We start from the raw sequence: 23,187 nt of genomic DNA, 5'->3' as shown, positions 1-23,187 counted from the left end.
AGGAAGAAAGAAGTTTGAAGGGAAAGAGGCTCCACCACCCTTTTCCTAGTTTGTTGTTTGTTTGTTTGCCTTTTCCCTCTTTTCCCCCCTCCTTTCTCCTTTTTGTCCTTTCCGCCTTTTCCAGGGGTGGTCCCGGAGGTGCGAGGCCCCCGCCCCTCCGCAGGTGAACCGAGGCCGTTTCGGCCTTTCCGGGCCGGTGCAGCCCGTGCGTTCGGAGCCGTGGGACGGACAGGGCTGGGCACGGGACGGGGCTGGGGCTGGTGGTCCCGGGGCGGCGGCGACCGCTCCTGGAGGCTGCTGGCCCTGGGGGGACCGGGACCGGGACAGGCCGGGAGCGACGGCGGGGCTGGCGCGGTGTCCGCAGCGGTGACGGGGACCCCGGGCCGTGGGGGGGCTGTCCCGGGCCGGTTCCGCCGGCGCCGGGCCCGGTTCCGGCCAGGCCGCCCGGGGGCGGGCGGGCGGGGGCCGGAGCGCGGGCCTGCGGTGAGCGGGGCCGGGGCCGTGACCCCAAAGGCCGCGGGGCGGTGGGACCGAGACCCCCAGGCCGGGCAGAGACCCCCGGGCCGGGCAGAGACCCCCGGGCTGGGCTGAGCGGGGCCGGGGCCGGGGCCGGGGCCGGGCCGGGGGGACCACGGCGGGCTACGGGGCCTGTGCGGTGGAGCTGCCCCCAGACCTGGGCCTGGCGGGCCGGGAGGGTGGGCAGGGGCAAATCCTCAAACCCTGCAGGGGATGTGGGGTGTGAGGAGTCAGTGTGGGGTGAGTAACCCCCCAAATCCTGTAGGGAAGGTGGGGCATGTAACCCTTCAGATCCTGTAGGGAATCTGGGGTGTGTAACCCCCCAAATTCCCTCTAGGCAATGTGGCGTGTGAGGGATCAGTGTGGGGTGTGTAACCTCCTCAATCATCCCCAATTCCATAAGAATTTGTTTGTGTCTGCAGGATTTTTCCCAGGACTCTTGAGCACCAGTGTCTCTTCTCCCCAGTTTGGGGGTGACCTCCCAGCCATGACACCCCCCAGGGTATGTGACACCACAGGGACCCCCTGTGCCCCTTGTGAATCCCCTCCAAATCATACCAGGGTCTCCTCATTTTCCCCCTTCTTGTCCTCTCTCCCAGCTACATTTTAAACCAAATTTGCTTTTTTTTTTCCTCTCCTTATTTTTTAAGGAAATAGAATTTGTTAGCCCCACCCATCAGAAAGAGAAGGGGGATCCCGATTTGGGAGCCAAGGAATTGGAACCCCAGTGTTCCAGGGTACCCCTTGACTCTGGAGGTGGGGATGCAAAGGGCTGATGAGGGGTTTGGGGTCTCCCCAGATACCCCTGAGCCCCCTCAGGCCCATATTTCCCAGCTGATCCCACTGGATCTGTGTCTATGAGGGAGGGAAAACCCAGTGCCAGGGCGCTGATCCCCCAAAGCCAGGTTAATTCCCCTGCGTCCAGGTTGATCCAGTCCACACAGTCACTAAAGAAGTTCCACCAGCTTGTCCCAGCTAAAATTCCTTTATTATTTCCATTACTCATCAACCCCCCCCATCACAAGCACATTTTGGGGTGCATCCTCCCACATTTGGCATTCCCAGGTGCCCTTTCCCATTTTCCTTCCCCCGCGCAGATCCAGACGTGGCTCAGCCCCTCGTGCCCCAAGCTGGACGTGTTCATCCCCTTCCTGGGCAAGTACCACCGGCCGGTTTCGGTGCGCTGCTGCCAGACCTGCACCCCCAGGAGCTGGGTAGGAGAGTTTGGGGTCCCGGGGTGCCGGGGTCTGCTCCTGCCGGGGTTTATTCCTGTTTTTTCCCTGCCAGGATGGATTCTACCCCGAGGAGCTGGCGGCTCTGGGGTTCCGCGACGCCAGCCGCCTGACGGAGGCGGACACGCGGTGAGCAGCGAGGAGCTCTGTGTCCTGCACAAACACTTCTTCCCCCCACGTTTCACCAAAGTCGAGCTCGTTAATCGGTTTTGGGAGGCTGGAAGTGGCGGCTCCGGGGGTTTGGGCTGTGCTGCAGTCGTGGGATTGGGGGTTTGGGGTCGTGGCTTTATTTGGAGTCTTGGTGGGAAGAACAGGGAGGTGGAGGGTTGTTCGCTCTGACTCGCAGGGAAAAGGGAAAACAGGCACTTCCCCCGGAAGGAAAAATACCAGGAAAGGCAAAATTGTGGTTATCCCCCCTTTTCCTCTAGGCAAGAGCCATTTCCAGGTATTTTCATTTTTGAGGTGCCAGATTGCTTTAGCTCCACTCCCCTTTAGGAAGTAACCCCTGGATTATCCATTTTTTGCTTTTCTCCTTCCCAGGTCAGGTCATTATCCTCCATTCTGTTCCAAATGTTCTCAGCTTCAGCTTTGGAACGTTTGGAGGAATCCATTGGGATCACAGGGAATGCAGTTCCCCTGTCCCACTCCAGCATGCTCTGGGATGTCCCAGAGCTCCCTCCCACCCTGCCCTCAGCGCACATTTGGGGATAGATTGGGAAATTTCCGTGATTTGGGAAATCTGGTTTGAATCCCAGTTTTCCTTCCTGCTGGGCACCATGAAGCATCAATTCACCAGTGCCTCAACATTTCCAGCTGTGAAATGGGGAGAAATGCCCTGAATCTGGCAGAGAGGCAGGCTGGGGGGGCTCTGATGCCCAGGATGTCACCGTGTGTCCCCTGCAGGTTCCGGGGCTGGCTGGTCAGGAGGGTCTGTGGCTTCCTCGCCGCCTGGGAGTGGGAAATTCCAGCAGAGAGCCCCGGGGAGCTCCTGGAGCGGATCTGCAGCAGCACGAGGTGGGTGGGGGCAGCTGGGGCCGCCCCCCAGTCCTGGGGATCCTTCTGGAGCCCAGCGAGGCTCGCTGCACCCCAACACGTGGATGCTGGGTGCTCCCCCTGGCTGCCCTGCTCTCCCCAGGGTGCAGGATGCTGCCTCCAGCCCGGAGCCTGGCCCCAGAGGGGATGAGGGGTCCCAGCGGTGCTGCAAGGAGGAGATCTGCCAGATCCTGGGGGAAATCCAGGCCCCACTGTCCCCCCTGCTGCTGAGGTCAGGGGGCTTGAGGGGAAATGCTTTGGGGGATGGATGCAGATCCTTCTGGGGGGTGCACATGGATCCTTGGGTGGTTCCTGGGATCCTTCTGGGGGATGTGCTGGCATATTTCAGGAGATGTTTTGGGATTCTTTGGCTGGCTGCCCTCAGAGTCCTCTCTAGCTCCTGGAGCCGTTCCCCCAATTCCTTCTGAGGAACTGGAGTGGGAAAAATCCAAACCCCACAGGAGGGATGGAAGCAGAGAAAACTTTCCTTTTCCCTTTCCCATCCCATCACTGACAGCTGGGGATTTGGGGCCTTATTGCCTGTCTGACCCAGTGGGAATAAAGAGTACTTTTGAGCTGTTAAAGGGCAGGTATTCCCCTGGGAATAAGAGCATTTGGGGATCCCAAAGTGGGACAGGAAGATGGAGGGAATGCAGAATAATGCAGGATTCCCAGTGGCAGCTCTGGTTGCCAGTGGAAAGGAGGATGTCTCATCACACCCAACCTTTGACGTGTGATAAAAGTGGGAGTTTTGAGCAGGGATTTTGGGGTTTTGGGGCAGCCCTGTCCCTGGCAGAGTTCCTCATTGCCATTTTTCCCGCAGGCTGTGCCACTGGCTGCTCCCCAAGCTCCTGACCCGCGTGTTCCTGGGCGTGCAGCTGCACCGGGGGCAGCTGGAGATGGTGCTGCGAGCTGCCAGGACGGTAGGGAGCCCGGCCCGGCCCTCCCCGGCCCTGGAACGCCAGGAATTCACCCGGGATGCCTCCCCTGCAGCCCGAGGTGCCGCTGGTGTTCCTGTGCAGCCACCAGTCCCCGCTGGACGGGCCCCTGCTCTCCTTCCTCCTGCTGTCCCAGGGCGTGGGGCTGCCCAGGGTGGCCGTGAGCACCGGGACCAGCCCTCGCCTGAGGTAAGGCAGCACCAGGGATGCTCCCAGAGGATCCAGGGCCATGCAGGGGTGCCCACGGTGTCCTGCCCTCACCAGGTCCCTGCTCCAACGCCTGGGAGGGATTTTCCTGCCTTCAGGAATGGCCCCAACATGGAGTGAGCGAGATGAGGGGCTCCCAGGGGCCGTGCTGGACGCGGTAGGTGCTGAAAAATCCCCCTGGAGCCCTCGGGGAGGTGCTGGCCGCTCCCAGTAGCCCCGGTGTGTCCCCAGTACGTGCAGGAGGTGCTGCGGAGCCGCCAGCCGCTGGTGCTGTTCCTGGAGGAGCCGTCGGCGTTCCTGCGGCTGGCGGAGCCCGCGCGGCGCTGGCTGCTCCGCCTGCTGCGGGCGCTGCGCGCCGGGGCCGTGCCCGACGCCCTGCTGGTCCCGGTGGGAATCGCCTACGACGTGGCCCCGGGCAGGCTGGAGCAGGCTGGAGCGGTGAGAGGGGCTCAGGGGGCTCAGCAGCGCTCCCCTCAGTCCCTGGGGAGATGCCTAGGGAGAGGCATGGCCCAGGTCTCTGGGGGCATCCCTGGGGGTGGCATCCCCCCAGTCTGCCACTAAGCCCTGGATGCCCTGTCGTGGCAGCCCCCCGAGCCCCTGGGGCTGGGCTCGTGTCTGCGGGCAGCGTTCCGGGCCCTGTGCTGCCAGCGCCGTGGCTGTGCCCAGGTGGATTTCTCTCAGCCCTTCTCCTTACGGGTACGCCAGCTGTGGATCCATCCCCTGCATCCACCCTGCACTGGGACACCCTTCCTGGGGTGTTGCTGGGCTTTGGGCTGCCCGGGGGGAGCTGGAATCCATCCTGGGGATGTCTGTGCTGCTCCCAGCCCTGGGGATCCAGGGTGAGCTCCTGGTGCTGAGGGCTGTGAGCACCCACAGGCTGCTTCACCCTCATCCCCAGGAATTTCTGGACAACAACCTGGTGGGGCCCATCCTCAGAGGGAGTCCCCCGGAGCAGCTGCTGCTTCCCACCATCCTGGGCAGGCGGTGAGGAGCTGAGCCCCTTGGGGGGCAGCGTTCCCCTTTGCCCTGGCATCTCTGCCCCCAGCCCTCTCCTCACCCCTCTCATCCCGACTTCCCAGCCCGCTGGACGTGGGGAGTGTGGGGAATTCGGGTCCCACTCTGGGGACTGAAGAGGAGATTCTGGTGACGGCGCTGGGGCTGCACGCGCTGAGCGGTGAGGGGGGGGTCCCTGCGTCCCTTGGGATGGCATTCTCTGCTCAGGAATGGGGGGTAGGTAAATCCCCCCTGGACAACGAGTGCTCCTGTCCCGCTGCAGATTCCAGAGCCTGCTCTGCTGTCACGGCCGTGGGGATCACCGCAGCCCTGCTGCTGCACAGGCACCAGGAGGTGGGAGAAGGGTTTGGGTTCCACGCTCTCTGCCCCCAGAGCAGCATTCCCAGCGGGAATCCCCTGTGTCCCCAGGTGGTGCTGCTGCCCCGGCTGATGTGGGATTTCTCGGAGCTGCTGGAGCAGCTGCTGCTGCGGGGCCGGGCCGTGGGCTTCTCGGGGCAGCTGCGGGCGCTGCTGGGGCACAGCCTGCACCTGCTGCAGCCCCTGCTGCAGCCCCCCCTGCGCCTGCTGCAGCCCCCCCAGGCCTCGGCCCGGGCGCGGCTGGGACGCCTGGCAGGGGGGGTCCGGCACCAGCTGGCCGGGGAGGCCGTGGGCGGTGAGTGGGGACAGCGGCGGCACCAGGGAGCAGGGATGTGTGAGAATGGGTGACACCGGGGCCCAGGGGCACTGGGGGAATGGGTGACACCGGGAAGGGGTGGTGGCTGCAGGCTGGAGAACAGCCAGGGGTGTTTATATTGTCAGTGACATTGGGATTTGGGACAGCAGGGAGATGGTGACATGGGGGATTCAGTGCCCCCAGGGTAAGGGGCACTGGGGAAATTGGGCATGCGGGGGATTATTGACCCTGGGCAGTGGGGATGCCAGGGGTCACGGGCACTGGGGTATTCAGTGACTCTGCAGCTGGTGACAGCCCTGTCCCCTCAGCCTGTGCCATCCGTGCCCTGCTGCTGGAGGTGCTGCCCATCCTGGGGCCGCCCTCCAGCCTCACCAGGATCGTGCTGAGCCGGGACGAGCTGCTCCACAAGATCCTGGAGCTGCTGCAGCTGCTGCCCCCCACCCTGCTGGGGCTCCAGGTGGGCACACGGGGCTGGCCTGTCACCCCCAGCCCAGCTGGGGACACCGGGCTGGCCTGTCACCCCTGCGCTGTGTCCCCAGCCCTGCCGGCCTCCCGACTGCCACAGCCTGGACATCCTGGACAAGCTCATCCTTGGGGGGCTGCTGGAGGAGGAGGAGGTGGGTGACCCCCCTCCCCAGGGCTCCCCCGGGGCACAGGGGCAGGGTGGGTGGCACTGCTGTCCCCCCGTGGGGCACAGGGGCAGGGTGGGTGGCACTGCTGTCCCCACAGGCAGAGGGCGAGCGCTGGGGCTGTGACGTGGCCCCGCGGCACCTCGGGCGGGGACAGTCCCTGGGCTTCTTCACGGATGACAGCGACAGCGACGGCGAGCACGGCGTCCCCAAGCAGTGCTACAAGGTACTGGGGGTCCCCCACTGCCCCCGGGGCTGGGGGGAGCGCGGTGTCCCCCAAACCTGGCCGTGTACCCCCCCACAGCTCCAAGAGCCCCAGGGCTTCCCCGGCTTCCTCCTCTTCCTCTGCCGCCTGCTGAGCCCCGTGCTGCTGACCTACGGCCGCGCCGTGGAGTTCCTGCAGAGACCCCCCTGGCCCCAGCCCGGTAGGACCCCCCAGCCTGGGGAAGCCCCTGGGACTCCCTGGGGACACTGAGGCACGGCTGCAGCCCCAGAGGTGGGATCTGACCCCCCTCCCCACTGCAGAGCAGGACTACGTGGAGGCACTGCTGGAATTCCTGGCCGAGGATGAGGATGGTGAGTCACAGTGGGGGGGTCTTGCTTCAGTGACCCCCGAGCCAGGCTGAGGGTCCTTGAGGTGCATTTGGGGGTTCCCCGGGGGTCTCTCTCCCCACAGGGTACCCCGACAGGAGCCTGGCCCTGAGCTCCCTGCAGAGTTTCAAGGACATGGGGGTAAGCACAGCTCCCCCAGCCCCCTCTCCAGCTTTTTGCTGCCCCCTCCCTCCCCTCCTGACCTCGCTGCCCCCCCCAGGTGCTGGAGGAGCTGCAGACCCCCACGGGACCCGCCCTGCAGCTCTCCCAGCCCTTCCAGTCTGCTTCCAGCCGGGAGAGGCTGGCAGCCTTCATCCAGCAGTTCACCCAGCTGTAGCCCCCAGACCCATAAACAGGGCACAGAGAGCAGAGGCTTGTGGATTTATTGATCCCCCTGGGGGAGGTGGGTCCTGGGGCTCCTCTCCACCGTCACACCACCCTGTTGCAGATGGTGCCCAGCTCCTCAATCTCACACTGCACCTCGTCACCGGGCTGCAAGGGAGGGGCGCGGTGGCACCTGTCCCCACTGGGGTCCCCGTGTCCCCCCCGAGCCCCCAGTTCCCCTCACCTTCAGGAAAACGGGCGGTTGGCGAAAGAGCCCCACTCCCGCGGGGGTCCCCGTCAGCAGGACGTCCCCAGGGACCAGTGTCACAAACCTGGGGGCACAGGGGCTGTCAGCCACGGCCCCCGGGGCTCTGGGGGTGCCCAGGGCCCCCCGTTCCTACCGGGACACCCAGGCCACGAGGGCGGGCACCCCGAAGATGAGGTGCCGGGTGTTGCTGTCCTGCATGCGCTGCCCGTTGACGCTGCAGCGGATCCAGAGGTTGTGCACATCTGCAGGGGACACGGGGGACATGGGGACAGGGCCACCGTGCCCCCACCGTGGGAGGAAACACGGGGCTGCGCTGGCTGAGAAAGGGTCACGGTCCCGGTGTCCCTGTCGCACCTGGCACCGCCTCCCTGGTGACAATGGCCGGCCCCAGGGGACAGAAGGTGTCGAAGGTTTTGCTCAGCAGCCACTGCCGCCCGTTGCGCCTCTGCCAGTCCCGGGCGCTCACGTCGTTGGCCACCGTGAAACCCAGCACGTGCTCCAGGGCCACCGACTCCTGGGGACAGCGGGGACAGTCACGGGGACAGGGCCGGGGGGGCCCCGAGGCGGGGACACCGAGAGGGGACACTCCTGGGGAGCCCCGAGGCGGGGAGGGCGGGGGTACCTCGATGTGCCGCCCCCTCTTCCCGATGACGGCAGCCAGCTCCACCTCCCAGTCGAGCTCCTGCGGGGACAGAGGGGCTGGGAGCGCCGCGCCGGGGGCTGTCCCACGGGGGGACACCGGGGCACCCCGGCTACCCACGCTGGTGTCCTGCGGGTGCACGATGTCATCGAAGGGCCCGGCGATGGCGCTGGGGAACTTGCTGAAGATGAGGGGCTCCCTGGGGACCTTGGCCGCCTGCTCGCGGCAGTGGTCGTGGTAGTTGAGCCCCACGCAGATCACCTTCTGCGGGTCCCCCACGGGCGCCAGCAGCCGCGCAGCCCCCCGGGGCACGCGGTGCTGCCCCGAGCGCAGCGCCCTGCGGGGACACGGCGCACGGGGGGCGCTTGGGGCACCCCCCGATCGGGGACGCGCTCCTGGGGCTCTCCAGGAGGGTCAGCGGTGTTTTAGGGACTCTGCTTCGGGCCCCGCGTTGGGGTCCGGCTCTCTTGGAGGTCACACATCATGGGGGTCACCCATGGTTTGGAATTCCCACCCCTTTGGGGGGCCGGCTGTTGGGGTGGCCCACTGTGGGGTCATCCGGAGCAGCAGGCAGATTTGGGTGGTCCCTCCTGGGGGGATCCATGAGGACACCCCCGTTTTGGGGCTCCCTCTCCTTTTGGGGGCTCCCGCACCGCTGGGGGTCCCCGTTGGCCTCACGCACCTCTGGGCGAGCTCCAGCCCGCGGGGGCCGATCTCCAGGAATTCCCGCATGGACCGGGGCAGCTCCGGCTCGGCCGCGCTCAGATCCACCAGGTCCCCCCCGGGCGCCTCCTCCAGGCCGAGCCGGGGCCCCCCGCCCGCGGCCCCCCGGAACCGCACCAGGCGCAGCGCCCCGCGCATCCCCTGCGGCACCGGGCCCGGCGTGAATCCCCCTCCCCGGGGACCCCCAGAACCCCCCGCAGTCCCGGGGATGCGCTGCCGGTCCCCCCAGCCCCGATTCCCTCAGTCCAGGGGTCCCCCCGGTCCTGCCCAAACCCGGAGTCCGGGGATCCCCCCCGTTTCTCACCCACTCAGTCCGACCCCAAGGGATTCTGCACCGACCCCACAATGCCCCCAGTCCCGAGTTCCGCACAGCCCCGATCCCGGGGATCCCCAACATTTATCCCACAGAGCCTCGGTCCCGGGAGTGCCCCCGATCCCAGGGATCCCCCCATTCCCAGAGACTCCCCCGATCCCGGGAATGCCCCTGATCTTGGGGATATCCCCCCCATTCCCACAGAGCCCGGATCCCGGGGATCCCCCCGATCCCGGCCACTCCCCCGTTTTCAGGGACCCCCCGTTCCCGGGGCCTCACGCGCCGCTCCTGCCCCGCTCCGCCAGGGGGTGCTGCGGGCCCCGCCCCGTCACGTGTCACGTCACGTGCCGCCCCCGCCCTCTGAAGACGGCCGAGGCCACGCCCCTTCGGACTGCCCAATGGGAGCGCATGGGGGCGGGGCCAAGAGTTCAATGAGAGCCAATGAGAGGAGAGGGCTGAGGGGAGGGGCCGCGGGACCGGGAATGGGAGAGGGAACGGGGACGGGGACGGGAACGGGGACGGGAATGGGGACGGGAGTGGGAGTGGGAACGGGAATAGGAGAGGGAACAGGACTGGGACTGGGACTGGGAATGGAAATGGGAGCGGGAGTTGGGACTGGTAGCTGGACAAGGACAGGGACTGGGAGAGGCACTGGAACAGGACTGGGAGCAGGACAGGGACTGGGAATGGGACTGGGAATTGGAGACGGGACCGGGCCACGGGCAGGGCCCGAAAGCAGGACAGGGACCGGGACACTGCGCGTCCCTCCCGTCCCCGTTGACTCCATTTCACCCCCAAATCGTCCCCATTTGGTTTATTTATAAAATCCCCCTCCCCACGCTGCTGGGGGAGCAGGGGCCGTGCTTTGGGTCGCTGTTTGGGGGCTCCATCTCACGGCTGCCATGTGGACACACCCCCACACCCGGGGTCCCATCTCGAGGGTCCCCATGTCCCTGGGGTCGGGTTTGTGCTGTCCCTGCACCGTCGGGGGGGATTCGTGTCGAGGGGGCTCAGCCCCCCAAAATGGGTCAGTCTGGGGTGGCAGTGCCGTGCCCGGGGGCTCTGGCGGCAACGTCGTCCTTGTCCTTGTCCTTGTCCTGTCCCGTCTCTGGGAGCCGCATGCTGGACTTCGCCTGCCTCTGGTTCGTCTGAAACAGCAGAAAAGCTCCGGGGGGAGCAGGGTCTAGAGCACGCTGTGGAAGATCTGCATGGAGCTCATGATGTCCTTGTCCTGGGCAGGAGAGAGCAGAGACCCTGTGTTCCCCTCCTCTTGTCGCCCTTTGCCATCTCCCTCCTGTCCCCTCCTGTCCCCAGCATCCCCATTTCCCATCCCAGCCCCAAACCCCGCGCCTCTCCTCCCGTCCCTGCTCTCCTGTCCCACTCCCGCCATGTGCCCCTCTCCCCTGATGCCCCCAGCGCGTCATTCCGGGACAGAAGGAGGATGAGGAGGATGAGGAGGATGAGGATGGCGCCCCCAGAGCCCCCCAAGCCCCTCACCTCCTGGCAGGTGGCCAGGAACTCCTCGAAGGTCACCACGCCGTCCCCGTTCCTGTCCATCTTCTGCAAGGGAGCGGCCGGGGCTCAGCGGGGCGGGGCGGCCCGGGCGTGGCCCTGGGGACACCCTGGGGACACCTTGGGGACACCTTGGGGACATTCTCACCTGGAAGAAGAGCTCCACGTGCTGGGCGGGCGCGCTCTGCCCCGGGGCGGGCTGGCCCATCATGGCATAGATGGACTTCATGATCTCCAGCATGTCCTGGGGGGGACACAGGGCGCTGGCAGCCCCCGCCCGCCTGTCCCCACCCCGCCACCCCCGCTGTCCCCCCGTGTCACCTCCTTGCTGACGTAGCCGTCCTTGTTCACGTCGTAGAGGTCGAACGTCCACTTGAGCTTCTGCTGCTCCGTGCCCCGCAGCAGCACCGAGAGCCCCAGGGCGAAATCCTGCGCGGGGGGCGGCGGGAGGGACCCTCACCCCCCCCCCCCCCCTCACCCACCCTCACCCCCCTTCAGCCGCCGCCCCATCGATCCCGGGCCGCCCCGGGGATTTCAGCCCTATTGATCCCGGTATTTTTACCCGGCCACAGCCGGGAGGGGAGAGGAGGAGGAGGAGGAGGAGGAGGAGGATGTGATGAATCACGGTGCTGGCACGGCCGTTCCCCCCGGAATTCCCACCTGGAAGCACAGAGCCCCGTTGCGGTCGGCGTCGAAGGCGTCGAACAAGAAGTGCGCGTAGGAGCTGGCGTCTGCGGGACCGGACCGTGACTCCCGGCACCGCTCCCGGTACCGCTCCCGGTACTGCCCCAGCCCCCCGGGCTGCGGGGACCCCCGACTCACCGCCGTGCGGGAAGAAGCGCGAGTAGATGAGCGTGAAGGTCTCCTCATCCACGAGCCCGCTGGGACACTCCTGCCGGGGGAGCGGCGCCGGTGACCCCGGGAGCGCGGGGACGCGCGGGTTCGGGGGCTCGGGCTCGCTACCCCCGACTCACGTTCTTGAAGCCGCGGTAGAGGGACTGCAGCTCGCTCTTGGTGAACTTGGTGCGGGCCAGGAGCTGCTCCAGCCCCTCGGGCGGGTGCCGGGCCGTGGGCAGCTCCACGTCGGGATCGCCGCTGTCTGCGGGGGAGGCCCGGGGCAGAGACCCCCTGAGGGACCCCCTGAGGGACCCCCTGCACCCCCCCGGGGCAGAGACCCCCTAGGGACCCCCCTGCACCCCCGAACTCCCCCGCACGGCCCCGCAGCCCCGGAGCTCCCCGGGGCCCCGCGGCTGCCGCGTCCCGGGGCTTTCCCCGCACTCCCGGGGCTCCGAACGTTCCCGAGCCGCCTCTCGGCCGCCGCCGCTCCCGCCCGGCCTGGCGCAAGGTAATTAATAAATGATGCTTCATTAATAATTCCCGCCCGGGAAGCCCCTGCGGGGCCGTTCAGCAATTCTGGGATGGGCTTGGGAGCCCCGAGCGTTCCCAGGCGCTGTCAGAGGGGGGTGAGGGGTCTCAGGGGACCTGGGGGGGCCTTGCGGGTCCCTGGTGTGCAATCTCAGGGTTTGGGGGTCCCTGTGGGGTCGTGACCCCCACCTCGGGGGGCTTGTTGGGGTCAGCGCCAGCTCGGAGCCCTCCCGGCCCTCCTTGGGAAGGTTTGGGGGTCGCCGGGGGTCCCCATTGCCGGCTCCTGGGGGTTAATGGGGTGGGGGTCCCGTTCTCCCCGGGTGTTTGGGGTGGGGGTCCCCATCCTGGTTCTTTTAGGTGGGGGTCCCTATCCCGGGTGTTTTGGGGATGCTCTGGGGGTCCCCCAGGCCAGGGCACGGCAGGAGGGTCTGGGGGCTCTGCCCGCTCCCCCCAGCCCCAAATCTTCGTCCTTCCCCCCAAATCTTCGTCCTTCCCCCCAGACCCTCCCGAGACGACCCCAGACCCAAACCCGGCTCTGCTCCAGGAGGTCCCCGGGCAATGGGGCCGAGCCCTCATTAATTCATTAATTAGCGTTAATTTGGGCTCGGGGAGGGGGGGTACCTTCGGCAGAGATGGGCTCCAGGATGCCGAACTGCTTGAGCACGGCGATGAAGAGGAGGATGACCACGGCCACGGCGCACAGCTCCATGCCCTGGATGCCCATGGCCCCGGGGGCACCGGGGGCACCGGGGTCCCCCAGCCCTGCGGGGCTCCTGCGGCAGCGCGGGGCGGGTGCTGCCCGTGCCCGTCCTGCCCTCCTCTCCTCCTCTCCTCTCCTCCTCCTCCTCCTCCTCCTCCCTTGGCGCCCTCCCCTCCCCGCGGGTTTTTGCGCTTTCCCACAGAAGTTTGGGGTGGTTGTGGGGAGGGGCCCAGGGCCGCTGCCCCCGCTCCCCGCGGCGCCCCCGGGGTTGGGGTCACCGCCGGGAGGGTCCCGCCGGAGCGGCCTCGAAACTGGGGGGGAAAAGGTCCCTGAGTGCCCCCCCGGGCCCGGGGGATCGATGGGATCGATGGGGATGAGTAAGCAGCGCGGGCAGGGGAAACTGAGGCACGGAGGGCGGGCGGCGGGGCTGTCCCCGCTCCCCGCAGCTGTCCCCACCCCTCGCGGGGTGTCCCGCAGCCCTGGGGACATCGGGCCTGTCCCCTCGGGGTGTCCCTGTCACCTCCAGGGTCCCCCCAAATCCCGAGGTGTCCCATCCCAGGGCCTGGGGGACATTGTCCCTGTCCCCTCCAGGGGCTGCTCCTGTCCCCCACACTGTCCCTGTCCCCCCAGTGTCCCTGTCCCCCCTCAGTACCCCTGTCCCCCACACTGTCCCTGTCCCCTCGGGGGTCCCCTCTCCCATCCAAAATCTCAGCCCCGCCCACCGGGACCACCGGGCCCGCACCGGGGGCGGGGCCACACCCAGGGGCGGGGCCGCATCAGGGTGTGGCCAAAACCGGGGCGGGGCCGCATCAGGGTGTGGCCACGACGGGGCGGAGTCATTCCCAGAGGCGGGGTCATCCGTAAGGGGCGGGGCTCTGTGGTTGTGGGCGTGGCTCCGGTGCTGGCGCGCCGCTACATCTGGCGCTCCCGCCGTCCCGCCCAACGTCACTTCCGCTTCCGCCCGTGCCGGAAGTGCCGCCAGTCCCGCCGCCATGGCCTCAAGGTTACTGCGGGTGAGCGCGGCCCTGCGGCTCCTGCCCGCGGCCTCCGCCCGCGCCGCGCCCGCCCGCCAGCTCGGCGTGCCCGGTGAGCGGGGACGGGGGAGCGGGGAGCGGGGCGGAACAGCGGGGAGGAGCGGGGGGAGCGGGGCGGGGCGGGGTGGGGTGTGTGCAGCCCCGGTGTGACGGAGCCCCGCAGGGAACCTGGCCAGCGATGAGGAGCAGGCGACCGGGATGGAGCGGAAGGTGATGGAGGCCATGAACAAGGGGCTGGTGAGTGCCGGGGAGCGCGGTGGGGCTGGGGCGGGGGTCAGCCGGAGGGTGGGGGTGGCCCGAGGGGTGCCGGGGGGCTCCGGGGCGGTTTCGGGGTTCGGCTGCCCTTGGAGGGGCAGAGATTGGCGGATGGGTGCGGGGGGGCTCAGGGCGGGGCGGGGGGCTCGGGTTGTTTCAGGGTTCCGGTGCCCTTGGCAGGAGTGGGGTCAGAGGGGTCAGCGGGGAGGAGATCTGGGGGTTCCTGAGCTTTGAGGGGTGGCGGGGTCATCTGGGGGGGATGTTCCAGGTGGGGTGTCCTTGGAGGGCGGCAGGCTCTGGGGCTGGAGTCTCAGATTTGGGGGAGTCTCAGGCACACAGGGTCTCGAGGTGCAGCTGGGGCTGCCAGGTTGGGGTTCGCGGGGCCAGGCTGCCCTCGGGGGGCTCGGGGGGTCTCACAGCCCGGGGTGCCCTGCCCTGCCCCCAGGACCCGTACGGCATGTTCCGGCCCAAGCGCTACGCGGGCACCAAGGAGGATCCCAACCTCGTGCCCTCCGTGTCCAACAAGCGCATCGTGGGCTGCGTCTGTGAGTGCTGCTGGTCCTGTCCGTGTGTCTGTCCATCCCTGTGTCTGTGCGTCTGACCATCCCCGCGTCCATCTGTCCTGTGCTCGTGTCCGTGTGTCCGTCTGTCCCTGTGTCCGTGTGCTTGTCCTTGAACTGTCCATCTATCCGTCCATCCCTGTATCTGTGTGTCTGTCCCTTTCCTGTCTGTGTGTCCATCCTCCCACCCGTGCCTGTCCACGGTATTGATGTGTCCATTCCTGTCTTCCTGTCCGTTTGTCCGTCCCCTTCTGTCCTTGTGCTCCGTCTCACACTGTCCCTCTGTCCCTGTCCCTCTGTCCCTGTCCCTCTGTCCCTGTCCGTGTGTCCCACACTGTCCCTGTCTCCCCAGGTGAGGAGGACAACAGCTACGTGGTTTGGTTCTGGCTGCACAAGGGCGAGGCCCAGCGCTGCCCCTCCTGCGGCGCCCACTACAAACTGATCCCCCACGAGCTGCCCCACTGAGGGACCCCAAATCCCCCCAGACTGATCCCCCTCTGAGGGACCCCAAATCCCCCCAGACTGATCCCCCTCTGAGGGACCCCCAATCCCCCCAGACTGATCCCCCTCTGAGGGACCCCAAATCCCCCCAGACTGATCCCCCTCTGAGGGACCCCCAATCCCCCCAGACTGATCCCCCACTGGGGGGCTGGGGGCCCCCTCCCTCCCCTCCCTGGGGCTCTGTTGGACCCCCCAAGTCCCCCCATAAAGAGTTTGTGTGGAGAGCCTGGCTCTGTCTGTGCTGGGGGTGTCACCGTGGGTGGGGAGGGCTCTGAGGGGGACGCCGTGGTCTAGGGGCAGAATTTGGGGTGGGGGGACCCCGTCTCATTGTCCCTGTGCCCTGGGGACTGGTGGGGGGGACGCACCGAGTGGGTCCCATGGTGGCTTTGTCCCCTTTGGGCTCCCAAAGGAGCCCCTGAGCGCTGAGGGGGCTGCGTGGGTCCCACACCCTCCTGGGCAGATCAGGGTACCCTCCCTGGGCCGTTTGTCCCCTCAGACATGTGCTGGCCTGTCCCACGGCTGTCACCCACGAGGGTCCCAGGGCGCCTGTCCTGCCGAGCACTGGGGGCTGCATTTCCTGGGGGGGATGGGGGAGAGCCCACCTGGGGCCAGGAGATCCCCAGAGGATCCACGGGAGGTCCCTGAAGGCTCCTGAAGGATCCCAGGTGATCCCAAGTGGTCTCAGGAGGTCGCTGAAGGTTCCCAGGTGATCCCCAAAGACCCTGCGTGGTCCCAGGGTGTCCCTTAGGGGTGGCCGTGGCCCTGACTCAAGGATTCCCCTCGGGCAGCTCACCCCGACCTGGGGTCAGGGAGGGTTCTGGCAGGTTCTGGTGGGTTCTGGCAGGTTCTGGTGGGTTCCAGGAGGTTCTGGAGGGTTCTGCCCTCCAGGCCCAGCTCGGGGCAGAGGATGGAGTTTGCCTGTCCGAGGTGTGGCCCCAGTGCCACTGACCAGCCATGATGTCATCGATGATGTCACGCTGACTGGCCATGACATCATGCACCCCCGGCTGGAGGGGGCGGAGCTGTGAGCCTCACTGGCCAATGGGGGCTGAGCTAACGGTGAGAGACAGCTGGGGGTGGGGCTTTGGACAACACAGGCCAATGGGGTCTGCGGGATGCTGTGATTGACAGCAGGGAAGTGCGGGAATCTGCGCTCAATGAAGGGAGGAGCTGGGGGCGTGGCCTCAATGACCAATAGGAGCGGTTAGCCCCCGTGACTGACAGCCGGGGGGGTGGGGCCCTGGGCCGCGTTGGCCAATAGGAGCCAGCGATGGCCGTGATTGACAGCCGGGCAGCGGAGCGCTACGCTCAATGGAGGGGAGGGGGCTGCGGGGCGGGGCCCGGGCCCCGCGACCAATGGGAGGTGTGGCCGCGGTGACTGACAGCTGGGGGCGGGACTCGGGGCGATTATATTGGTGGGGAGGGGGCTTCGGGGCGTGGCCTGGCGAAGGGGCGGAGCTTCGCCGGGGGCGCGCGGGGACGCGGCGGGCGGGGCCCCCGGCGCACGTGACGGCGGCGGTGCGGCGGTGACGTCAGCGGTGTCGCAGCGGGGCCGGAAGCGGGCGGCGCGCGGGGCGGGCGGACAAGATGGCGGACGGGGACAGCGGCAGCGAGCGCGGCGGCGGCGGCGGGTTCGGGACCGCCCGCGGCGGGGCGGGGGGGGCCGGCCCGGCGCGGGGCCCGGCGGCGGCGGCGCGGCCGGCCCCGAGCAGGAGACGCAGGAGCTGGCGTCCAAGCGGCTGGACATCCAGAACAAGCGCTTCTACCTGGACGTGAAGCAGAACGCCAAGGGCCGCTTCCTCAAGATCGCCGAGGTGGGCGCGGGGGGCTCCAAGAGCCGCCTCACGCTCTCCATGGCCGTGGCCGCCGAGTTCCGCGACTACCTGGGCGACTTCATCGAGCACTACGCGCAGCTGGGCCCGTCCAGCCCCGAGCAGCTGGCCCAGGCCGCGGGGCCGCCGGGCGAGGACGGCGCCGGGCCCCGCCGCGCCCTCAAGAGCGAGTTCCTGGTGCGGGAGAACCGCAAGTACTACCTGGACCTCAAGGAGAACCAGCGCGGGCGCTTCCTGCGCATCCGCCAGACCGTGAACCGCGGCCCCGGCGGCCCGGGGGGGTTCGCGGGAGGCCCCCCCGGGCTGCAGAGCGGCCAGACCATCGCGCTGCCCGCCCAGGGCCTCATCGAGTTCCGCGACGCCCTGGCCAAGCTCATCGACGACTACGGCGGCGAGGAGGACGAGCTGGGCGGCCCCGGCGGCGGCGGCCCGGGCGGCGGGGGTCTCTACGGGGAGCTGCCTGAGGGCACGTCCATCACCGTGGACTCCAAGCGCTTCTTCTTCGACGTGGGCTGCAACAAGTACGGGGTGTTCCTGCGGGTCAGCGAGGTGAAGCCGTCCTACCGCAACGCCATCACCGTCCCCTACAAGGCCTGGGCCAAGTTCGGCGGCGCCTTCTGCCGCTACGCCGAGGAGATGCGCGACATCCAGGAGCGCCAGCGGGACAAGCTCTACGACCGGCGCGCCGGCCCGCCGGGACCCGGCAGCGGCAGCGGCGCCGGTGACGACTCCGACGGCGACGACGTGGACGACGACTGAGCCGATCCCCCCAGCCCTCGACCCCGACGCCGGCCCCCCACCACCCCCCCCGAGCCCCGGGGCGAACGGGTCCCCGATCCCCCCTCCCAGCGACGGGGCAGAGGGGTCCTTGAGCCCCCCCTTCCCCCTCCCAGCGACGGGGTGAAGGGGTCCCCAAACCCCCCGGGTCCCCGCTCCCAGCAACGGGATGAAGGGGTCCCCGAGCCCCCCCCAGCAGCGGTGGGGCGCGGGGGTCCCCGAGCCCCGCTCCTGCCGCCACCGGAGAGAGAGAAACCGGCCCGACCGTGCCGCGGCCCCCCCGGCCCCTCCCCGGCTCCCACCATGGGACCCCCGGACCCCAGGACTCGCTGCTTTGGGGGGGGGCAGGGGGTCCCCCGCGGCCCCCTCCCCTCCCGGTGCCCCCCCATCAAAACCAGCACGCGAGGGCCCCGGAGCCGAGCGGCGGCGGCAGCGCCGGGGGCGGGGGGGGCAGCGGAGGCACCTTGGACCAACGGCCGTTCCCTCGGCTTGTGATTTTCCCTTCATTTTCCTTTTTTTTTTTTTTTCCCTTTCCTCCTCTTTCCACGTTTGGTTTTTTTTTTGGGGGTGGGGGTTATTTTTGGTTTTTTGGTTTTTTTTTCGGGATGCAAACTCCAGGCACCCGAACTGGAACCCGCCCCGAGCTGGCGGCTCCCTGGCAGTTAGGGAAGATTTCCTCGGTTTTGCCGATTTCTGACCGTTTTTCCCCCCCCTCCCCGTTTCCCGCCGGGAAGGGGGAGGCGCCGGCACAAAGCACAAGGAAAAACTCGACGGGGCGAACCATCTTCCCCTTCTCTCCAAATAAGGCGCCTCCGGCCCCGTTTCACCAGGACCCGCCGGAATCCGCCCCTTGGCTTCACCCAAATTGGATTTTCCGGCCCCAAATCCGTGGCCACGCCCGGCCCCGGCACCTTGGGGGTGGATTTTGGAGATTTATTGTTATTTTTTGCCTCCTTTTGTCTTTTTTTGCCCCCCTGGGCCCGGCCCTGGCGCCGCCTGGTCCCTCCAGCCACCTCCTATTAAACACATTTTTCCACTCTCAAATAGTCTTTTTTTTTTTAATTCTTTTTCACTCCCTCGGCTCAGTCCTGCCCTGTACAGAATTCCGGTTTTTCACCCCGTTTTCCCATAACTCTGAACTCCATCGCTCTCATTCCAAAGTTTTGCCTCTTCTTCTCCAACGGTTTCACCACTTCTAGGACTTTTCTTTTTTTTTTTCCTTTTAATCCATTTTTGGGAGCCCAATCAGCTGCCTCCTTAATTTATTACCACGGATCCGGCATCTCCCTCTCTCCATATTTATTGGGAAGTGAGGAACGGCCGCAGACCCCTGGGGGAACCCCCACGCCGCTGTCCTTCTGTCCGTCCGTCCGGCCCCCGGCCCCATCCCGCTGCTCCCGCCGCTCCCGCCGACGTCGCTCTTTTTAAAGGGATTTTTAAAGCGAATTTCTTCCGTTTATCCCGTTTTTAAGCCTTCTCCGTCGCAAAGGACCCGGATCCCTCACTCACTCACTCGGGAGCAATAGTCCTTCCTCGATGGCCGATGTGTCCTGTACTGTATTTTGTACCCTCAGGCAGCTCTTTCCGGTGAATTCCTGCTGTATCCACCCATCCTCCTGGTCCTGTGTTCTTTGCCACGGAGAAAAATCCATAAACCACGACGGCAACGACGGATTTGGGGGGAAAAACGCTCCCAGCTCCGCGGGACTCACCGGCATCCAGCCGCGGGACCTCTCCTTTTATTTTTGAAGAGGATGAGATATATATATATATATATATATATATAAAAATATATATATATTCCTTTGGGTTTCTTTCTTTTGGCTGAATTGCGGTGATTTAGCCTTATTTCTACTCTGGGAGAGCGGCGGAATCGCTGCCGGCCCGGCCCAGCTCTGGGGAGCTGGCTAGAAATACATGGAAGAGGAAACAAAAAAAAGGCAAAACCACCTAAATCCAGTAATAAACCCAAAAAAGCAGCTCCTGGCGTTGGCCCAGGGAGCCTTTCCTGGCCAGAGAAGCGCTGGATCCATGGACACAACCTCCCACAGCTCCATTTGGGTGGGAAGAGCAGAGCACGTCGGGGGAAGACAGCAGAAAAAAACAGCCAAAATGAGATAAAATAGGGGAAAAGGGGATTTGAGGTGCCAGCTGGAGCGAGGGGAGCGGCCATGGGGGAGGGGATCTTGGGGGGCAGTTTGGGGGTTTTTTTCTCTTGGAGCCCCCCAGGAGGCGTTGGGTGTTTCCAGGAAAGCGGGACAACGCCGGCATCTCTCCCGAGCCCCCTTCCCATCTCTGTGTGTATAGACATGGCTGTGTGTACATAGCTCAGATTCGGTTGGGTTTTGGGTTGAATTCTGTAGAAAATGGGCAAATTGCTTTTTTTTCTTTTTTTAATTTTTATTTTTAAACCACAAATAGGGGGAAAAATATCCTGAATTCCTGGTACTTCCAGCTTTGCTGCCCCAGAGGGGCTGATGGAGAACGCGATGATGGCTGTACAGACAGAATATTGGAAGTCTTGTACAGCGCCCCAAAACCCACTGGAAATACCCCAAATGGCTGGGTCTGGAGCGGGTGGTGCTTCCAGGGCAAGTTCAAACAGCTTCAGTTCTTTTTGCCCTAAAAAATACAGAAGAAAATTTGGATTCTCCTGCCTTGTTTCCAGGCAATTTGGGGGCAGTGGGGGTTGGCTTGGGGGGCCTCGCCATGGCTCCTCATGTTGGTGACAAAACCAACCCAGCCCTTCACTGGCCTCTTATAAAAAAAGCAAAATGTGGAAAAAAATCGCAAAAAAACTGGAAAAGATTTTAAAAGAGCAGCTGAGGGAGCACTGGGGGTAGGCAGGGTGGTGCACTGCGGAGCTCAGCAGGTATTCCCAGTCTGGGCTTCGTGGATGCTCCCAGATGTTCCTGCAGGGCGAGGCCCTCGCCCTCCTCGCCCTCCTCATCCTCGCGGAGCCGGTAGAGCCAGCGTTGCCGGGGCCAAGCCACGCGGAGCCGGGGCTGGGCGTTGGCGGGAGCAGCCAGATCCGGGCGGGACGGCTGGGGAGGAGCACGGCACGGCACGGCACGGCCTGCAGCCCCATCCCACCCTGGGGCTCTGGCCTCAGAGCAGCGGCTGAGAGTGGCTCCAGACACGGGGCAGCCCAGCCATGGGGCTGGGACAGCAGCGGTGGGGAGAGCACTGCATCCTCCTCCAAGAGCCACGCGCTCCCAGAGTTGGATTCGCTGACAGCTGGGTCCTCCAAGAATGGCATCCTCCGAAAGCTGGATCCTCTGAGTGCCCGATCCTCCTTCGAGAGCTGGATCCTTCAAGAACTGGATCCTCCAAGAGCTGGATCCTCTGAGCACCAGATCCTTCTCTGAGTGCTAGATCCTCCTCCGGGAGCCAGATCCTCCTCCAAGTTGGATCCTCCGAGAGCTGGATCCTCTGAGAGTTGGATCCTCCAAACACTAGACCCTCCTCTTCGAGCTGGGTTCTTCTCCAAGCAGCAGATCCTCCTCGGAGAGTTGGATCCCCTGAGAACTGGATCCCATGAATGTTGGATCCTCCTCCGAGCAGCGGATCCTCCTCGGAGCAGCAGATCCCGGGAGCGCCGCCTCCCTCCCCGAGCGCTCGCCATGACGTCCCTTTGCCGAAAAGAGAAAAAAAAAGAAAGTTTTATTCCTGTTATTTTTTTAATGAAAGAAAAACAAAAACTAAAGCAAACCTGCACTTTAGGCGGCCGGGGGGGCCGGGGCCCCCGTGTCCCTTCCCTGCGGCCGGCGGGGCGGCTCCAGGGGCCGGAGGCAGGTCCTGGGTGTTACCACTAGCGCAGACGAGGCCGACGCGACGAACTCCTCCTGCTCCGAGCACTCCTGACGTAGCAGATTTTTGCAAATGGAGTTTTACAGTCTATATTTAAAGAATTGTATGTTTGTAACAAATAAAGTATGCGGAAAAGTGAATGAAAACCAGCCCAGGCCCGACTTGCTCCTTGGGGGTGCCGTGGGGGGCCATGCAGGGTGGAGCTGGTGGTGAGGGGTGGGGTGGTCACCCTTTGGCATTGCAGGGACGTGCAGGATGTCCTGAAGGCACAAACAGAACGTGGGGTGTCCTGAGGGGATCGCCTGACTCAGGGGAGCTGGGGGTGTGCGGTACCAGCATGGGGGGGAGGGAGGAGGCTTGGCGTGGCGTAGGCATGGTGTGTGACATCTCAGGCTGGTGTGTGCACAGCATAACGTGTGTGTGGGTGTGTGTAAAGTGAGTATACGGCATTGTGCCATCACATGGCTGCCTGCCGTGTGCGTGTGTAAGGCTGGCAGGGTTCGGCGTGGCCCGTGTGTGGTGTGTGTGCCATGGCTCAGGCAGGTGCGTGTGCACAGATGTGAAAGCGTTGCGTGCCATGCACACGCCTGCGTGCCGTGTGTCAAGCGCGTGTGCCATCCCACGGCTGTGCCATCACAGTGCGGTGCCCAGGGCGGTGTGCCGTGTCCCCGCCGTGCCCGTGCCGTGTCCCCACCGGCGCTGCCGCAGCCCCCGCCCCCCGCGCTGCGGCTCCCTGCGGGCTCGGGCTCATCTGAGGACACGCGGGGACGGCCTGCGCATGAGCCGCCGTCACCGCCATCGCTGTCACCGTCACCGGGGCCCGCCGCGACCCCCGCCCGCCCCGCGGCTCCTCCCCGTGCCGAGCCCGCGGCCCGCATATCCCCGCGGCCGGGGGAGCGGCTCCTCCGACCCCATCCCCGGCCCCACCGCACCCCGCAGCTGCTCCGGCCCCCCCCGACTGGCCCCGGGGATGGGGGGAGCTGGGGACAGCTGGAGGGGCCCCGGGGACAGCCGGGGGGCCCTGGATGGAGCCCGGGGGGGCACAGCCCGCGGCAGTTGCTGCCCGGGGCAGGTGCGGCACTGCCGGGGTGCGGGAGCAGCTGCGGCATGAGGGGTGGGCGCACGCTCAGCCTCCCCGGCAGCTGCGGGGGACGCGCGGTGCCCCCTGCCCGGTACTGGGGGAAACTGATGGGGCAGGGCAGGCACCTCGGGGAGGGCCTTCGTCATCCTCCTCCTCCTGCTCCTCCTAGCCCGTGCCTGGGCCGCGGTGCAGCCGGGGCAGGGAGGGGGACTGGGGGCCGCCCTGAGCCCCGCGGCAGCTGCAGCGAGGGGCGCGGGCCGCCTCGCCCCTGCCCAGTGCAGGGAAACTGGCACCGGGACGGCCGGGGGGGAGCAGGAACAGGTGCTCAGCTCGCCCCACAGTCAGGTTCCATTCGGCACTGAACGGGGCCCCTCACGAGGAACTGAGGTTTTATTCGCTGTGACATGTTTGCTCGGAAACGGGGCCCTCTTCCCCCCAACTGTGCCGTGAATTTTTGGGCTTTTTGGCCCCAACGGCGTCACCAGTGACAGACCCTCCGGCCTCTCGGGGTCCGCCCCAGCCTCCAGTCCGGCCCGGGGGCGGCGGGGTCCGTATTACCTCACGACCGCTGCCCTCCTCCCTCATCCTACGGAGCAGCGCCGGGTTATGTGTGTACTGCACCAGAGGCACTGGCGGGCCCGGGTATCCCCGGGCCGGCTC

At 66.1% G+C, this 23,187-nt stretch overlaps 5 protein-coding genes across 7 annotated transcripts; 3 read left to right on the top strand and 2 right to left on the bottom strand.

Annotated features, from left to right (window-relative positions):
• Positions 1 to 154: 154 nt before the first annotated feature.
• On the top strand, positions 155 to 7,192 carry GPAT2 (glycerol-3-phosphate acyltransferase 2, mitochondrial). 2 transcript variants are annotated; one of them, XM_030964106.1, is made up of 22 exons: positions 155 to 205; positions 939 to 1,018; positions 1,614 to 1,730; positions 1,804 to 1,877; positions 2,652 to 2,762; positions 2,884 to 3,012; positions 3,604 to 3,703; positions 3,774 to 3,907; positions 3,983 to 4,082; positions 4,157 to 4,363; positions 4,511 to 4,621; positions 4,824 to 4,909; positions 5,005 to 5,099; positions 5,202 to 5,272; positions 5,348 to 5,591; positions 5,921 to 6,069; positions 6,152 to 6,229; positions 6,342 to 6,467; positions 6,546 to 6,666; positions 6,767 to 6,817; positions 6,918 to 6,973; positions 7,053 to 7,192. In XM_030964106.1, exons 2-22 carry the CDS (start codon positions 1,004 to 1,006, stop codon positions 7,167 to 7,169), a joined length of 2,292 nt encoding a protein of 763 aa, XP_030819966.1. In that variant the 5' UTR covers positions 155 to 205; positions 939 to 1,003; the 3' UTR covers positions 7,170 to 7,192. The 2 variants fall into 2 exon arrangements, with proteins under 2 accessions (XP_030819966.1, XP_030819965.1); XM_030964105.1 differs by having other exon boundaries at positions 5,202 to 5,591.
• On the bottom strand, positions 7,173 to 9,419 carry LOC115912532 (fumarylacetoacetate hydrolase domain-containing protein 2-like). The gene is made up of 8 exons (XM_030964122.1): positions 9,380 to 9,419; positions 8,747 to 8,928; positions 8,185 to 8,401; positions 8,047 to 8,106; positions 7,779 to 7,938; positions 7,558 to 7,666; positions 7,401 to 7,488; positions 7,173 to 7,324 (listed from the first exon to the last, which is right to left on the bottom strand). The coding sequence occupies exons 2-8, from the start codon at positions 8,923 to 8,925 to the stop codon at positions 7,262 to 7,264; spliced, it is 876 nt and encodes a 291-aa protein (XP_030819982.1). The 5' UTR covers positions 8,926 to 8,928; positions 9,380 to 9,419; the 3' UTR covers positions 7,173 to 7,261.
• Positions 9,420 to 10,187: 768 nt separating this feature from the next.
• LOC115912535 (calsenilin-like) lies at positions 10,188 to 12,701 on the bottom strand. The gene is made up of 8 exons (XM_030964126.1): positions 12,599 to 12,701; positions 11,587 to 11,711; positions 11,435 to 11,504; positions 11,273 to 11,343; positions 10,934 to 11,041; positions 10,761 to 10,856; positions 10,598 to 10,660; positions 10,188 to 10,331 (listed from the first exon to the last, which is right to left on the bottom strand). Exons 1-8 carry the CDS (start codon positions 12,699 to 12,701, stop codon positions 10,284 to 10,286), a joined length of 684 nt encoding a protein of 227 aa, XP_030819986.1. The 3' UTR covers positions 10,188 to 10,283.
• Positions 12,702 to 13,605: 904 nt separating this feature from the next.
• LOC115912541 (cytochrome c oxidase subunit 5B, mitochondrial) lies at positions 13,606 to 15,221 on the top strand. 2 transcript variants are annotated; one of them, XM_030964137.1, is made up of 5 exons: positions 13,657 to 13,763; positions 13,875 to 13,948; positions 14,412 to 14,511; positions 14,879 to 15,038; positions 15,147 to 15,221. In XM_030964137.1, the coding sequence occupies exons 1-4, from the start codon at positions 13,670 to 13,672 to the stop codon at positions 14,989 to 14,991; spliced, it is 381 nt and encodes a 126-aa protein (XP_030819997.1). In that variant the 5' UTR covers positions 13,657 to 13,669; the 3' UTR covers positions 14,992 to 15,038; positions 15,147 to 15,221. The 2 variants fall into 2 exon arrangements, with proteins under 2 accessions (XP_030819996.1, XP_030819997.1); XM_030964136.1 differs by lacking the exon at positions 15,147 to 15,221 and having other exon boundaries at positions 13,606 to 13,763; positions 14,879 to 15,098.
• A 1,393-nt stretch (positions 15,222 to 16,614) lies between these two features.
• PURB (purine rich element binding protein B) lies at positions 16,615 to 21,592 on the top strand. Its single transcript, XM_030964121.1, is given in 2 exon segments — positions 16,615 to 16,699; positions 16,702 to 21,592. Coding segments are annotated over 2 exon segments (1,002 nt in total). The 3' UTR covers positions 17,619 to 21,592.
• Positions 21,593 to 23,187: the final 1,595 nt, after the last annotated feature.

This window comes from Camarhynchus parvulus, chromosome 22 (genome assembly GCF_901933205.1).
Source record: "Camarhynchus parvulus chromosome 22, STF_HiC, whole genome shotgun sequence".
Classification (NCBI taxonomy): Eukaryota; Metazoa; Chordata; class Aves; order Passeriformes; family Thraupidae; genus Camarhynchus; species Camarhynchus parvulus.
The sequence above is the reverse complement of the archived record's forward strand: the minus strand, read 5'-3'. Positions and strand labels throughout refer to the sequence as shown.

Coding starts and splice junctions, on each gene's coding strand:
- GPAT2 (XM_030964105.1), top strand. Junction 3,704..3,773: donor TGCTGCGAGCTGCCAGGACG/GTAGGGAGCCCG, acceptor CCTCCCCTGCAG/CCCGAGGTGCCGCTGGTGTT. Junction 6,974..7,052: donor AGAGTTTCAAGGACATGGGG/GTAAGCACAGCT, acceptor TGCCCCCCCCAG/GTGCTGGAGGAGCTGCAGAC.
- LOC115912532 (XM_030964122.1), bottom strand. CDS start 8,925: ATGCGCGGGGCGCTGCGCCTGGTGCGGTTCCGGGGGGCCGCGGGCGGG. Junction 8,107..8,184: donor TGCACCCGCAGGACACCAGC/GTGGGTAGCCGG, acceptor CTGTCCCCGCAG/GAGCTCGACTGGGAGGTGGA. Junction 7,939..8,046: donor AGAGGGGGCGGCACATCGAG/GTACCCCCGCCC, acceptor CGCTGTCCCCAG/GAGTCGGTGGCCCTGGAGCA.
- LOC115912535 (XM_030964126.1), bottom strand. CDS start 12,701: ATGGGCATCCAGGGCATGGAGCTGTGCGCCGTGGCCGTGGTCATCCTC. Junction 11,042..11,272: donor ACGGGGCTCTGTGCTTCCAG/GTGGGAATTCCG, acceptor CCCCCCGCGCAG/GATTTCGCCCTGGGGCTCTC. Junction 10,661..10,760: donor ACGTGGAGCTCTTCTTCCAG/GTGAGAATGTCC, acceptor GCTCCCTTGCAG/AAGATGGACAGGAACGGGGA.
- LOC115912541 (XM_030964137.1), top strand. CDS start 13,670: ATGGCCTCAAGGTTACTGCGGGTGAGCGCGGCCCTGCGGCTCCTGCCC. Junction 13,764..13,874: donor CCGCCAGCTCGGCGTGCCCG/GTGAGCGGGGAC, acceptor GGAGCCCCGCAG/GGAACCTGGCCAGCGATGAG. Junction 14,512..14,878: donor GCGCATCGTGGGCTGCGTCT/GTGAGTGCTGCT, acceptor CTGTCTCCCCAG/GTGAGGAGGACAACAGCTAC.